The sequence below is a fragment of the Orcinus orca genome, chromosome 6 (genome assembly GCF_937001465.1).
Source record: "Orcinus orca chromosome 6, mOrcOrc1.1, whole genome shotgun sequence".
NCBI classification, from domain to species: domain Eukaryota; kingdom Metazoa; phylum Chordata; class Mammalia; order Artiodactyla; family Delphinidae; genus Orcinus; species Orcinus orca.
In genome coordinates this window covers 115,894,903-115,908,784 of record NC_064564.1, presented here as the reverse complement: position 1 = coordinate 115,908,784, position 13,882 = coordinate 115,894,903, and the positions used below count along the sequence as shown (strand labels likewise).

General features: G+C 54.3%; 1 protein-coding gene across 9 annotated transcripts in view; it reads left to right on the top strand.

Moving 5' to 3' along the window:
• Nucleotides 1–13,882, top strand: part of RAPGEF1 (Rap guanine nucleotide exchange factor 1) — a 139,185-nt gene that overhangs the window by 92,342 nt on the left and 32,961 nt on the right. For 4 of the 9 annotated variants that reach the window (XM_049711415.1, XM_049711412.1, XM_049711410.1 and 1 more), the window contains 7 exons: nucleotides 625–713; nucleotides 1,428–1,580; nucleotides 2,020–2,143; nucleotides 2,528–2,711; nucleotides 3,862–4,362; nucleotides 9,705–9,907; nucleotides 12,265–12,423. In XM_049711415.1, the coding sequence (XP_049567372.1) occupies nucleotides 625–713; nucleotides 1,428–1,580; nucleotides 2,020–2,143; nucleotides 2,528–2,711; nucleotides 3,862–4,362; nucleotides 9,705–9,907; nucleotides 12,265–12,423 (1,413 nt within the window). The remainder of the gene's footprint in view (nucleotides 1–624; nucleotides 714–1,427; nucleotides 1,581–2,019; nucleotides 2,144–2,527; nucleotides 2,712–3,861; nucleotides 4,363–9,704; nucleotides 9,908–12,264; nucleotides 12,424–13,882) is intronic. The other 5 variants (XM_049711419.1, XM_049711418.1, XM_049711417.1 and 2 more) reach the window with 2 other exon arrangements.

The window sequence follows — 13,882 nt, the reverse complement described above, 5'->3', positions numbered from 1 at the left end:
ATTGGAGGAAGATGCATTCTAGTTGAAAAAACCAAGTAGGCCCTAATCACCTTTTTTTTTCCTATTTAAAAAAATATTTTCTAAAGTCATTTCTCTGCTGGGTAATATGCCCTAAACTTTCTGTCCATCGACAAAGATTTCCACCAGTCATTTCAGGATACCAGCTGCTGCCACACCCATGGCCAGCTCACCCTGGGAAACCACCTTCCCCAAGACCAGAGGTTTGATTGTTAGTAAGCAGCGTCCTGCACATCGTATAATGGCTTCAGAGAACTAAAGGGTAGTAGTTCTTCCTCCACAAACCGACTGGCAGTTGTTCTGCCAGGAGTTTGGTCTGTGTGATGAACTTAGTCATTCTGAGACAGTGGGGCTTGTCATTTCCCCCTTCCAAAAGGAAGTGCCTTTATGCACTTGAAGCTTTCGATGTGCTGTGCAGGTATTTTTGGAGGGTAGGAGACGTTTTGGGAAGCCAGGCAGATTACCTAAGTCAAATCATACTCGCACTTATGGTGAGTGAGGAATCTGTGGGCAGTGGAGGACAGACAGCTGACCCACCTGGTTGGGAACATTCACGGTGAGGAACCTTCCTCGTGTCTCACTGCTTTTCTCTTGTGTGGGATGTAGGAGCTTGTCAGACTTACCATCGAGAAGCAGGGGCATCCGTCTCCAACAAGCCCAGTGAAACCCAGTTCCCCAGCCTGCAAACCAGACGGGTGAGTGCTGACCAGACCCTCCAATATCTGGGGTCACGGTTGATCTACACTTGAGAAAGAAGGGGAGCCAGGTCCGGAGCCCACATCAGGCAGGCCCTGTGAGGCCCACATTCCCTTCTCAGTGAATTCTGGGTAAGAGCCTGCATTACTTTAAAGTGTGTGTAGCTCACACCCGTTCTGAAGAATTGCCTGGTCTCCAGGTTAATAGCGTGACCTTTTCTAAGGATGGTGTGTGATGTCAAAACCCACCTATACTTTTCTTGACCAGCTTCCTCCCATAATTAGAAAGAACTTTGAAGGGTTGGGTTTTAGGGGTTTGACTTGAGAGCATTTAACTTTATCAAGAAAGGAAACTGAGGGTAATGTGGACAGTTATAGGGCCTTGCAATAATTTCTACTACAAGCCCCTAGTAAAAATATAAAACCTATACTTGGAGCATTTTAGAACATCATCTAGTCCAGAGATTCCTCTTACAGATGAGGAAACTGAGGTGCAGAGGCAGGGGGACTTGGCCAAGCTTCTGCTGTTTGTGGGTGATCGAACCAGACTTGAAACCCCATCTCTGCCTTGGAGCCCAGGGCACAGTGTCAGCTCTGTGTCCAGGGCACCTCCGTCCCTGTCCCCCCATGACTTCCCTGCCCTGGTCACATCCTCATGCTCTCAGGACCTTCTCTGTGGCCTTCTGTAACCCCGAGTTCTCTTCAACTCTCCAGCCAGTCTGAGCTCCCCTTGACAGATCGAGAGATGGAGATTCTAAACAAGACGACCGGCCTGTCGCAGTCGTCCGAGGGGCTCCCAGATTCCACGGATGAAGAGGTCGCGCCCCCCAAACCCCCCTTACCTGGCATTCGTGTGGTTGATAATAGGTAATTTTCTGTTTTTCTAGCACCCTCCTCTATTTATGTCATAATTTCATGAATGGATGGGTAGGATGAGCCAAAAAGAAGACGTTGCCATTAGGGTCAGAACCTGCTCTTTAGGCACCTTGGCGGTTTGACCTTCCTCTGGAGGGGCGTCTCCAGAGGACTTGAGCCTGGCCCAGCGCCCTCCCTTGCCCCGCACCCTGAGAACTCCCAACCGCTTGCCTTTTAGCCTTAACCAAGCAAAAACTGGTACCATTTGTTACGAAAAGAAAAGCAAGAACTTTGGATACTAGTTTTTTGGCACTGATGGGATGGGAGTTGAAAGTGTGAAAAGCAGGTGTGAAGTGTCTGATAATGAAAGAACCCACCTCCCATACCCCAGTATCTGTTTAAAGCATTTTGTGGGGTGTCTGGTTTGATAGGGTTCCTTGCTCTGTTTCAGTCCTCCACCAGCATTGCCACCGAAGAAGAGACAGTCGGCTCCATCCCCTACCCGAGTGGCCGTCGTGGCCCCCATGAGTCGAGCCACCAGTGGCTCCAGTTTGCCTGTTGGAATTAATAGGCAGGTAATTAGCTCCATCTAGAAAGGCAGAGGAAGGCTTCAGGTCTGGGGATTTGGTTCCTGAAGCTGAGAGAAACCCAGTGGTCTTCAGTCCCTGGCGTTGGTCAGGAGGAGCTCTCCGCACTGGGGTGGAAGTTCCCTCACGGGGTGGGGAGGCCGAGACCGGCCCCAGGGCCTCCCTCGCACTGAGCTCTGAGCGCTGGCACAGGCCCTCTTTCTCAGGAGGCGCAGAAGTGGCATTCACAGCCTACAGCAAAGACGGGCCTTTCCAGCAGGTTGCTGAGCCTGCCAGTATCTCCTTCTCCGAGTAAACGTACCGGCTCCCTCCCCTGGTCTCTGCCACCATTTCCCAGGAGTGACTTGGTTTGTTTTCGTTTTTTGCCGGGAGGATTTTGACGTGGACTGTTACGCACAGAGACGACTGTCGGGCGGCAGCCACTCATATGGCGGCGAGTCGCCCCGCCTGTCCCCCTGCAGCAGCATAGGCAAGCTCAGCAAGTCGGACGAGCAGCTGTCGTCTCTGGACAGGGACAGCGGGCGGTGCTCCCGGAACACAAGCTGTGAGACTCTAGGTGAGCTGCCGGCATCGCGGCCACCACTGCTGGCTCATCGTCTCTCCGGGGCTGTTTTGGGCTCAGACAGTGATGCCAGTCATTGGCTCTGTTGACCTTGGCCAAGTCACTCAAAATCCGAGCCTCAGTTTCCTCATCTGCAAAATGAGGATACCAGTGTCTGCCTCTGAAGGGGGTTGAAAGTTTAAATGGAGTAGCAGTGTGAAACCCCATGGGAGATACTGAAATGGTAGCTGTTACTTCAGTTAGTCTGTCAGTGTGTCATTTGACTCCCTTTGCCAGAATTCAGAGCCCTCTGTGCTCAGAGCTCCTGCCCACTTCTGACGGAGGGCGAAGGCAAGGGAGCTGGCCTCGGGCGGTGGGGCCCAGTGAGGGTCTGGCGTGCAGTTTGGCAGGAGGCCTACAGAGCACTGAGCTGTCCATGTCCCGCGAACTAGATACTTCACTTCTGAGAGTTTATCTTAAGAACATAATCAGAGATTTATGGCAAGATTTCTGTCCAGAGACATTAATCTCAGCATTATTAAGAGTAATGATGATAAACTGGAAAGAATCTACTACTCAGTGATAGGAAATCAGGAGACTTATGATACATCCATTTGGTGGAATAATACATAGCTGTATTAAAAACCAATTATGATATAGTGATCAGCGGACAAAATCCAAGACCACTTATATAGTGTTTTCTCAGAGTTTAAAAAGGAAAAAAAATCCAAGGGAAAAAAGACTTTTAAGGAAATATATCCAGTGGTAAGCAGAGATTATAGTTAGATTATGGGATTGTGGGTGATTTTTATTTTCTCAATAGGGTTTTTTGGCCACCTTTTCTACAGTGGTCATGCATTTTTCTTTTTTTAAGTAAGAAACTTTTAAAAATCCAGGAAATACCCCAATAAAGATGTTAAAAAAAAAAAAAATCCAGGAAAGTACAAAGAATTGGATAGCAAACAGTCAAATTCCCATCTGGTTTTACTTTTATAAGCAGGAGAAAAATGAAAAATATAAAGTAAAGTGAGAGTCTTTGCGGATGAGATGGGAGATGTGTTTTGGTCACTCTAATGAGCCTCGCTGGGTCAGGGAAGAAGCGTGGGAGCTTTTCTTTCTGTGGGGGCTGGTGGCTCACAGTATGTTTCTCCTGTTGTGAACGCAGATCATTACGACCCTGACTACGAATTCCTCCAGCAAGACCTCTCTAACGCAGACCAGATACCTCAGCAAGTGGCCTGTAACCTCAGCCCGTTGCCAGAGTCCTTGGGGGAGTCTGGGTCTCCGTTTCTCGGCCATCCTTTCCAGTTGCCTCAGGGCAGCTGTCCCCAGCCAGAGGGGCCCTCGGCCCCAGGGCAGCAGATGGATGTGCCGCCTGCTCTTCCCGAGAAGAAGCGCAGGAGCGCGGCCTCCCAGACGGGGGACAGCTCTGGCTGCAGGGCGTCCTACGAGCGGCATCCCTCGCAGTACGACAACATCTCCGAGGAGGACCTGCAGAACCCAGCCTCGGTCCAGTCCGTCCCCTTCACGCCCTTTGCTGCTATTCTTCCCTTTCAGCAAGGAGGTTCCTCAGCCTCTGTTGAATTTGTGGGTGATTTCACTGTTCCTGAATCAACGGGTGACCCAGAAAAACCTCCTCCTCTACCAGAGAAGAAAAACAAACACAGTAAGCTTTTGTTGAGCTATTGTCGGGAAGCACCTTTTGTAACCTATAATGGTGTTTTATTGAAACATTAGATCAGAATCAAACCAGTGGCCTCGTAATTTCATAAAAGGTAGAACCACAGGTATGTGGACACTTACAGGAGCCTTGCGTTGTCAGTACTGGGGATCATTTTTAAAGCCTGATAAGCTGACATCTCCTTTTGGTCTCGACAGAACCTCAGGTCTGGTCTCCACAGAGTATTTGGCCTCTTGTAGATGGCAGTCAGTTGACCTTCTGGCCCGAACACGTGGTGACAGAGAGAAACAAATATCACGGCATTGCTTCTGGGTAAAGCAGAACAGACATTTGAATTAAAATAGCCCTGATCGCACCCACAGGGGTTTTCTAAGGCTCCCTGAAATGCAGGGGGCTGTTTAGAGAGAACCCTGGTACCGCTCTGTGTTCTGTTTGCAGACGCTGAAATGTCACGTCACCACTTGGAATCTGAGATTTGCTTGGTTGGAGTTGCTGAGGACACTTCTTGGACCAGATGATCTGATATATGATGTTATTAGGGCCCAGGGGTAGAGCTGAAATTTCGGATTTTTGTATTTTGAATATTTTCCAAGGTCCTAAGTAGAGTTCTGCAGGGATTTGCTTTTCTGCTGGCTCCCCGACTGCTCTGTGTTGCCTGTCTCTCTGCCCCGCCCTCTCCCCACGTCACCGGCACGGCTCTGCCTCATCTTCCTTGGGCAGACTGGCTGTCAGTGTTTCAATATGTGTGTGGCCACATCAGCCCACAGCCCCAGGATTCCCTGGCCTCAGTGGAAACATCCGGCAGATGACTTCTGTGACCTGGAAGTTGAGTATCCATTCCAAATTCCCAAGTGAGAGCGTCTGACTGGCCCTGCCGAGAGCGGCCCATTCTCGGAAGGGGAGACCTGGCCTTAGTTACCGCACTGGGTGTCGCCCAGCTTGTATAATGGCCTCGGTGGTATGGTCCCCCAGCTGGAGGGAGAGCTGGCTCTGTAGGGCTAATGATGTTGTTCCCGTCTGTCACGTAAGTTCACTCACTAGAAACCAGGCCGCTAGTAGAGGGAGCTGCAGGCGGCAACGCCAGGAACGTCTCCTTCTGCGCCTGTCTACACGCACAGGTGTCTAAAGAGCCATTGCCTCTCCCCTCCACCCACCTGGCCTGACTGAGCAGCGTGCCCTTGAGGGCTCGCACCCTTGCCTGTCCTTTCCTAGGAATCTTCTGGACCCAGACCAAGAACAGGCTTGCATCTGTGCAAACCACAGCAGACTTGTGGTGCCGCCTGGCTGGGGAGCCAGGAGCCTCGCCCTCTGAGCTCTTAGACCAGGTGTGGGCAGCTGGCTTCAGGCAGAGAAGAAAAGGAAAGGGGGAGGCGTCCGTTGTTGCCTTTTGAATAGCCTCAAGTCTCCTGTGGCTGAAAATATTTCCTATTAATTTAGGCATCCATTTCTAGGCTCTATGTCATCTGTAAATGTCTGTAGCTCTTGTGCCTGCAAACCTTTAAAATCTACTGAGCGCTTCCGGTGTGGCACCCTTGACATACTCTGACATACTCTGTCGTATTCGTCCTTACCAACCTCCTGGCTGGCCGGGTGTCATTAGCCCCCTTTTTATAGCTGAAGAAACTGGAGCTCAAAGGAACTGAGCCTCTGCCCAAGATCAGATCAGCAAGGAAGTGGGTGGCAGATGTGGGTTTCTGAGCAGTGTTTTCCTAGCTCAGCTCACTGCCTCCCAGGCTGAGGAGGAAGGCCTCCCCCCACTTCCCTGAGCCCTGTGCCCGCTTACAGTAGGAACCCCTGCGCAGCTGGTGGTCTCCTCGGTGCCCTGTGAAAGGACCCCTGACTTGAGGCTCCCTGAGGCTTAGTCCTAGTCTCAAGTCTGCTCTTCACTTCCCGAGAGGACCCTTGAAGAGTTCCAATCTGCAGCCCCGCAGAAAACTCCTCACAGAGTTGCTCTGAAGGAAAGGAGGAGATAATCATCACCTTTATACTTGGCTAGCGCTGGACAGAGCTTGTGCACGCGCAGCCTCGGCGTCAGAGAGCATCCCCGTCCTGTGGGTTGCTCTGAGGGTCCCCGGCCCTGGGAGCCCCTTGTGCCAGACAAGCTTCCTCATCGCTGTCTGCCCATAGCCCCAGGTGCCCACTGGGCCTTCCCAGTGATGCCAGCGGCTGTAGTCTCTGGGCCCTTGTGCTGGGCTACCTTTGAAGTGGACTGGTCCTCCTTGATTCTAGAAGGTGGCGACCATCGCTGCTGCTTCTCTGTGCTTGGTTAGCAGCTCTCTACAAGGACCTCAGCATCAAGGAGTTCATGGCGCTCCTGAAAAGATCGCAGCCTTGCTGAAGCTTTCGGTTTGGGTCAGGCAGAGGCGGTTGCATTCAGGCTCCTTAGGGAGAAATTCGTGGGCATTTGGGGTCATCTTCATGGTTTGCATCTTGCCCTGGAACCCAGTGGTATTGCTTGTGCAGTGTTAGCGAAAAGGCGATGTGGGGTTCCAGGGGGACTGCAAGCTGCGCTTCTCTTTGAGAAGCACTGGTTTTATGGGGGAAACCACCTTTTACAGCCAAGCTCCACTCTGTGCTTTCTGGAGCTGAGATGGTCTTACTGATTCCTTTAAATAAAGAAGGTAACTTTGAACCCCTCTTTCAGTGAAGGGTGCTAGAAAGACGTATTTGGAGAAAGGCATTTCCTGTTTACCTTGACCCCCATTGAGGTACAGAGAAGAAAAAGACCATCTCCCTACCTTCACAGCTGCCTTCCCCAGCAAAGTATCTCTGTCCTTTCATTTCTGACTGGTTTAGGTCTCCAGTTAAGCCCAACTTTCTGGTTATTTGAAAATACGAAGTTAAGCCCTGCAAACTTGTTCTTGCCATGGTGTCTTAGTGTCTGAACTTTGGCTTCACCTAGCAGGTGCTCGCATCCCTTCACCTCCCTCTTAGTTCGTGCGCGGTAACTCTGTAAATAAGTTAGTACTTATTTCTGACGCAGGTATTGAGGGGCGCAACAGTGCCTTTCCCTCCAAACACGCGTCTGTATAGAGGATGCCCTAACACCCAGGAGCTTCCTCCGCTACCTAGAGAAGGGGAAGGGCGGAGCAGTTCCGCCTGCCTTGACCTCGACTTTGCGACAGGGAGTGGAAAGTGCGAGATCCCATCCACAGAGGTAGACTGGGGTTGGAGAAAGGGCTTCTGCTCCAGTCCAGCCTCACAGCTACGGACACCAGATGACGGCTCTGTCAGGTCCAGACTGTCACTTCTCCCAGAACCCTCTGGAGTCTTCAGAAAGGCCTGGCTCAGAAGATGGGCTTGGATCACTAGCCTCCAAAAGTCAGAAATAAAGTATACGCTGATGCCCTCACGGGAGGGCTGAGGGCTTCACACCTGCCGCGGAGCCGCTGCCTGCGGCCAAAGGCTCCGTCGGTGGCGCCACAGTGCCGGTGAGGGAGCCTGCCCGCTGTGCGGGCCCCGCAGGTGCAGGCAGCTGCACCGTGAGGCCGCGGCTCCGCGACAGATGGCCGCAGTGGCAAGGGCTAGGGCTGCTTTTTTTTTTTTTTAGCATCTTTATTGGAGTATAATTGCTTTACAATGGTGTGTTAATTTCTGCTTTATAACAAAGTGAATCAGCTATGCATGTATCCCCATATCCCCTCCTCCTCGCGTCTCCCTCCCACCCTCCCTATCCCACCCCTCTAGGTGGTCACAGAGCACCGGGGCTAGGGCTTCTTAAAGGGCTTGTAGAGAGGAGGATCCTTATGTTTCAATGTGAGCACTTCTTTTCTCACTGTTCGTCCCTCTGTACAGAGGATGTTCCATAGAACCTCTGGGCTTGGAGGGGGAGAACTGAGCTTAGTGACTGTTATTTCTCGCCTACCCAGCGGGTGCTCTGCAAGACCCGCCCCCGGGGCTGCAGCCTGGTTCAGCAAGTCACTGAGCAGGGACAGATGCGGGGGGGACGTGCGTTCTCTTCATTCGTTCATTCTGTAAATATGTGTGGATGCCTGCTATGTGTTAGGCACCGCTGATACAGCAGCGGACAGGACGGACAAGGTCCCTGCCCTCCTGCAGCTTCAGCTCTTGAGTGAGAGGCAGTAAGTCCTGTTGCACCTGCTTCGGAGATTCTTCCTGAACCAAACCACTCACCCCCACCCCCACCTCCACCGCGGCCTTTCACCTGAGCAAGACAGCCGCCCAGAACCGTCTTCCCAAGACGAAGCAGCTCCGGGCACACCCGGGGTGGGGGTGGGGGGCTTCTGTGGGTTCCCGCCAACTCAGCATCAAGCCCGCTTCCTTACCCCGTTCACACAGCCCCATGCAACCTCCTGGGTCATCCCTCTCCCCTCACCAGCTGTGCTCTGCCAACCGGACCCTCGTCCTGGCTGTGGACCTCTGCCTGGCCGGGAAGCCTCTTCCACCCGTCCTCACCCTTATTCTAGAGAAGCACCCCCATCGCCACCCCATTTCACTGTCCTCCATGGGACACGCATACTGCACCTCGGCCTGTTTTCTGTCTCCCTGGGGAGGGTGTGAGCACCACGCAGGCTAAGGATTCGCTTTGCTGGCCCCTGTGTAGTCCCAGCACCTGGGTCAGGGCCCAACACATAGTAGGTGCTCAGAAAAATCAGACGAAGGAGAAAAGCCCAGCTAGCTCGTGATGCGCAGTGGGAAGGCCTCCGACGGAAGGGAACGCGGGGCTGAGGAGGGGTTGCTGGGGCAGAGCCGGCGGTGAGAGGCCTCCACGGAAGTCAGGGAACCTGAGCCCGAGGCCCAAAGGAGGGAGAGAGTCGGGCCTGGCAGCGTAGCAGCAGGGTTGCGGGAAGAGCAACTGGAACAGCGCTGTGGAAAGCCCCGAGCATGGTCCGGGAACTGAGAGAGCCAGAGGAGCGGGCAGCGTGCACTGGGCGCCCGCTGTGCCCTGAGCCCTGCGCACGGCCCACAACCACGGCCCTGGGGAGGCTGGAAAGCCCCGAGGGCTTCTCAGCACGGAGTGGAGTGCCCCCTACGCCTTTCTAAAAACAGACTCTATTCCCTAGAGCGGTTCTAGGTTCCCAGGGACGTTGAGCGGAAAGTACAGGGAGTTCCCATAGATCCTTGCCCTCCCTCCCCGCACACACGGCTCCCCACCACCACCCCCGCCCCCCGTCACCCCCTCCACCGTGACCCCCCGTGACACGCCATGGTCGCCGAGTCAGGGTTCACATCGCCTTGACACGGGTGTCCGCGTGGTAGTGTCGTACAGAGTGGGCTCTCCGGGCCCTCACCCTGGCCGCTGTGAGGGGGTAGGGTGGGGATCTGTGCACGGCGGTCTCCAGCCCAGTGCCCCCCTGTGTCCGCAGTGCTGGCCTACATGCAGCTGCTCGAGGACTACTCGGAGCCGCAGCCCGCCATGTTCTACCGGACGCCGCAGAAGGAGCACATCTACCAGCAGAAGAACAAGCTCCTCATGGAGGTGTATGGCTTCAGCGACTCTTTCAGCGCCGGGGATGCCCCGCAGGAGCTCGCCCCGCCCCCCGCCCTGCCCCCCAAGCAGCGGCAGCTGGTAAGCGGCCCCTCCCAGGTGCCCCTCGCTGTTCCACCCCCAGCAACCAGTCTCTCATCCTGACGGGTCTCTAGGAACTGGGATGGTCCTGGGGCAGGTTTCGGCACCTCTCTTTCCGAGCCAGGGCTCTGGGCCGTGCTCTCGTGCCCTCGCTGCGGCCTGTCTCCTGCTGCACCATCTCCCCACCCTGGGGGGTGGCACCTTTCTTTTCCAGAGCAGCCCCTGCAGCTGGGGCTGGCTTGTACTCAGAATGTTTGCTTTCTCTGTTGACGGTCCTTTTTCTCTCTTCTTTGGCTCCAATATAGACCTCCCAGAAAGGAGGGACTCAATCAGAGCACAGGGCACGGTCTGTGTAGGGCCATCTGTGGACTTGATTTACATAATGGGCCTCACTCTGCCCAGTGGTTTAACACCCCGCCCTGGCCGCGGATGGCCCAGTGAGAACCAGCTCTATTGAAGCAGGATGGCTTTGCACAGAGCCGCTTTGTGTTTCAGGCATGGCGCACCGTTCGTCCTTCAAAAACCCCTCCTGTGTAAGGACTCCGTGTAGGTGGCACAGAGGCAGGCTGTCCAGCCGTGGGCAGGCTGTGAAGCTCTGGGACCAGACGAGGGGCACGGCGGGTGCGCCTCTCAACCCTTTTCTCTTTGCCACCAGTTTACTAACTGAGTGGGCTCTGGTCAGGGTGTGGAATCCAAATGTCCCATCCAGCCGTGTTCTCCAGGAGAGGAGACCCGACTTTATCAGAGCTGCATGTGCTGTCTTGCTCTTACGCTGGTCAATCTGGTAGTGATTTAACCAGCGAGGGGCCCAGCGTGGCTGGCCAGGCTGCCTTTTATCCATTGCGAGGGGACGTGAGGTACTGCCCCGACTTTTCTGGGAGGCAGCTACCGACCGGACGACAAAGGTCCCTGGGTGACTCCTCGAAACTGTCTGGGCCTCAGCAATGCTGTGATCGGGCCTCGAGCATGCCTGGCCCCAGGAATCCCCGAGCCTGCCTACACTCAGCGGGCTCTGGGGCTGGCCCCGCAGAGCCACAGCCAGCCTCTTGGGGGACAGCCTGGTCTAGTAGAGGAAAGGCCAGGCTCGGGCTGGGAGTCGTGGGTCGCAGCTCTGCCACTAGCTAGCTGTGTTTCAGCAGTTGTGCTCAGGGTCTTAGTTTTTCACCTGTCCTGCTCACCCCACAGACACCTGAACATGCCCGAATATGAACAGAAATTGAAAATTGATTCTAGGATTTCAAGAAGAAATTGTCACCACAGAAATATAAATGCCTGCCCCCGGGACCTCTGACCTAAAATGTTTGTTGGACAGCTGGGCCAGTTAGGTTGAAATGTGAAGTTCTCTCATCCCCTCCTGCCGGAGTGCACGCGTGCCTGTCGGCCGGCCTTGGGCATCTTCTCTGTACCGTGTAGCCCATAGGCGTCAGAGCACTGGGGAGAGATCCCTAAGGAGCGCACGCGAGTCCCAGCCCGCGTGAGAGAGCTGTCAGACGGCCTCACCTGTGGCAGGGCGGCGGTGAGGGCAGCTCTGGGGAGAGGCCTGCCGGGGGCCCGGGAGGTGGGCCTCCGCCCTGAGTGAGCACCGGGGCTTTCGTATGGTGTCGCACGATTCTCCCCACAGCCCCTGGCACCCCCATTTTAAGTAAACTGAGGCTGAGAGAGCTGGCGAGACTGACTCAAAGCCCACTGCCAGAAGTGGAAGATTTGGGAGCCGCGCCCAGCTCTGACTGAAGCCTGGGCACACTTGTGCCATGGCCTGTGCCAGCTGCTTGGCATCCCTTCTCCAGGGCAGACGCAAGAAGTGTGACCCCATTTTTCCAGACAGAAGTGAGAGTGCTGGTTACACCTGCTGGCCCGCGTGCGCCGAGGGAGGCTGGTTCTAAGTGCTTTCCGTGCATACCGCCCAGCACCGTGTTCCCCACATCCTACAGATGACAACCTGGGGCACAGAGAGCTTTGAGTAATGCCCAGGGCCAGGCAGGTCATGAATGGCGGGGCTCAGATTAAACCCAGGCAGCCTGGCTCCCCCTCTGCACTCTGCCGGAGCACAGCCACCCCACAGAGGGGGGTCTGGGGCCCGAAATAAGCGGAAGAGCAGGGACTCACCCAGAGGAGTCTGTGTGGCTCCTCCCACCTTACCGCCACTTCCAGCGGACCCAGAAGTGAAGAGGGCACCCACTCACCCAGGTCACCTTTGGCAGGCATCCTTAACCCCTGAGCTGGGCCGGGAAGCCATCCCTCTCCAGAATGTCCCAGCAGAGTCGGGTAGCAGCCTGTTTAGCCTTTATGTGTACATGCCTGACTGTTCTCTGCTTTTCTCCCTCCTTCCCTGTCTTCTCTCTCCTTCCTCTGTCCAGCAGGCCTCCTATGCTGCTTCTTCCTTCTCCTCTGTCTCCTACTGTGTCCAGCAAACTAAAGTGGCCTTCACTCCCGAGGACGGCAGTGCCACTCAGGGCATCAGTGTGTCCGTCTCTAACTCCTTTCTCAGCCGGCACGGCAACTTACCTGTGCCCTCGGTGAGTCGCTCCCTGCTGCTCGCTACTGGGAAACTGGTGAGCGAGATCTTTCCCTTGTCGCTCCTGCCTCCCGACGTGTGTGCTGCTGCCCATCGCCGGCTCTGTCTCTCCGCAGGCCCCTGCACTAGATGGGAAAGGGTATGCGTGGTTGGCTGGCTGTGGCCCAAAGGACTGTGTGAGCCGGTGGGGCGGGGATCATTAGCGGCCACGCTTGGAACGTCATCACCCAGGCATAAACTGGCAGGGATGTCTTGGCCTTTTTATTCCATTCTCACACTGGGCCTTGGGTCAGCCCTGTGGTGTTCTGTGTTTAAAAAGGAATAGTCCTCACGTAGGAAGCAAAGCCCCAGAGAGCAGGTTATACCCAGCATGACGGAGTTTGAGTTTGAGAGCTGTATCAGTTAGCTTTTGCTAACTCTTGCTACGTAACATACCACCCCAAAACTTTGTGGCTTAAAGCAACAGTAACTGTTTGTCATTGCCTAGGACACAGCTTAGTAGTGTGGCTGTGCTGACGCAATTAATCTGTTCCAATGAAACTCCGGATGTCAGGGGAAAGAACTTGGCAAGGGGGCACATTTGGGCTCCACTTAAAATCGGTTTATCCTCCCCAGGCCTCAGTTTCTGTCCCTTGGGATTGTACTTTTCCTTGCCTCTTATAGCAGTTCGTGAATGGGAGGATTAAGTAAAATCACAGGAGACTTGCAGGCACACAGTAAGCCTAGAAAGTTTATTACTATTGCGCTTTCTCTTAGAGGTCTGGACTCTGGTCTTGGCTCTGCTCTGATTCTGTACAGGAGAGCTTGGGCAAGTGGCTTAACCTGCTTGCACTTCCCTTTCCCTCTATGAATGACAAGGTTGACCTGGTGACTTTTGGAGACCTCTCCAAGCTTGGGTTCCCAGTGTGGTCTTGTCCAGTTTCCGTATTTGGGAGCCATCCAGCGCCCGGTTTAAGCTGCGCCTGCCCGTTGTGAGGCCCTTGGGGCGCAGTCCTCCCTTCAGTGTGCTAGGGCCTAGCTTTTTAGAGCCGGCACCAACCATACGTGCTGTAGAAAGGCTAAACACCACTCGCCCCACCCCCAGCCCTGCCCTGGTGCACAGACGCCCTCTGTTTCCTCAGCACGCACCTCTGGCAAGCTCCTTTCACAAATCTTGCTAAACTTGGCTTGTAGACAATCCCAGCTCTTGACAGTTTCCCCCCCCTCTGTGAACAGAAAGTAAGTGTGAGTTTTCCTAAGGGTGTCTACAATATCCCTTTTGAGTAGTTTGGGGTAGAAGACTGTCAATGCATTGGACTGTTTACTACGGAATTAAAGAAAATTTGAGGGCATTTTAATTAAGTTTGGGTATGAGTACGTCATGGTTTTCAGCCCTGGCACGTAGGGGAGTCTTATGGCATCTTGCAGCAGAAATGTTGTGTTCTCAGCGGCAGCTCCACAAAGGAGCCTGAGGGGAGTGA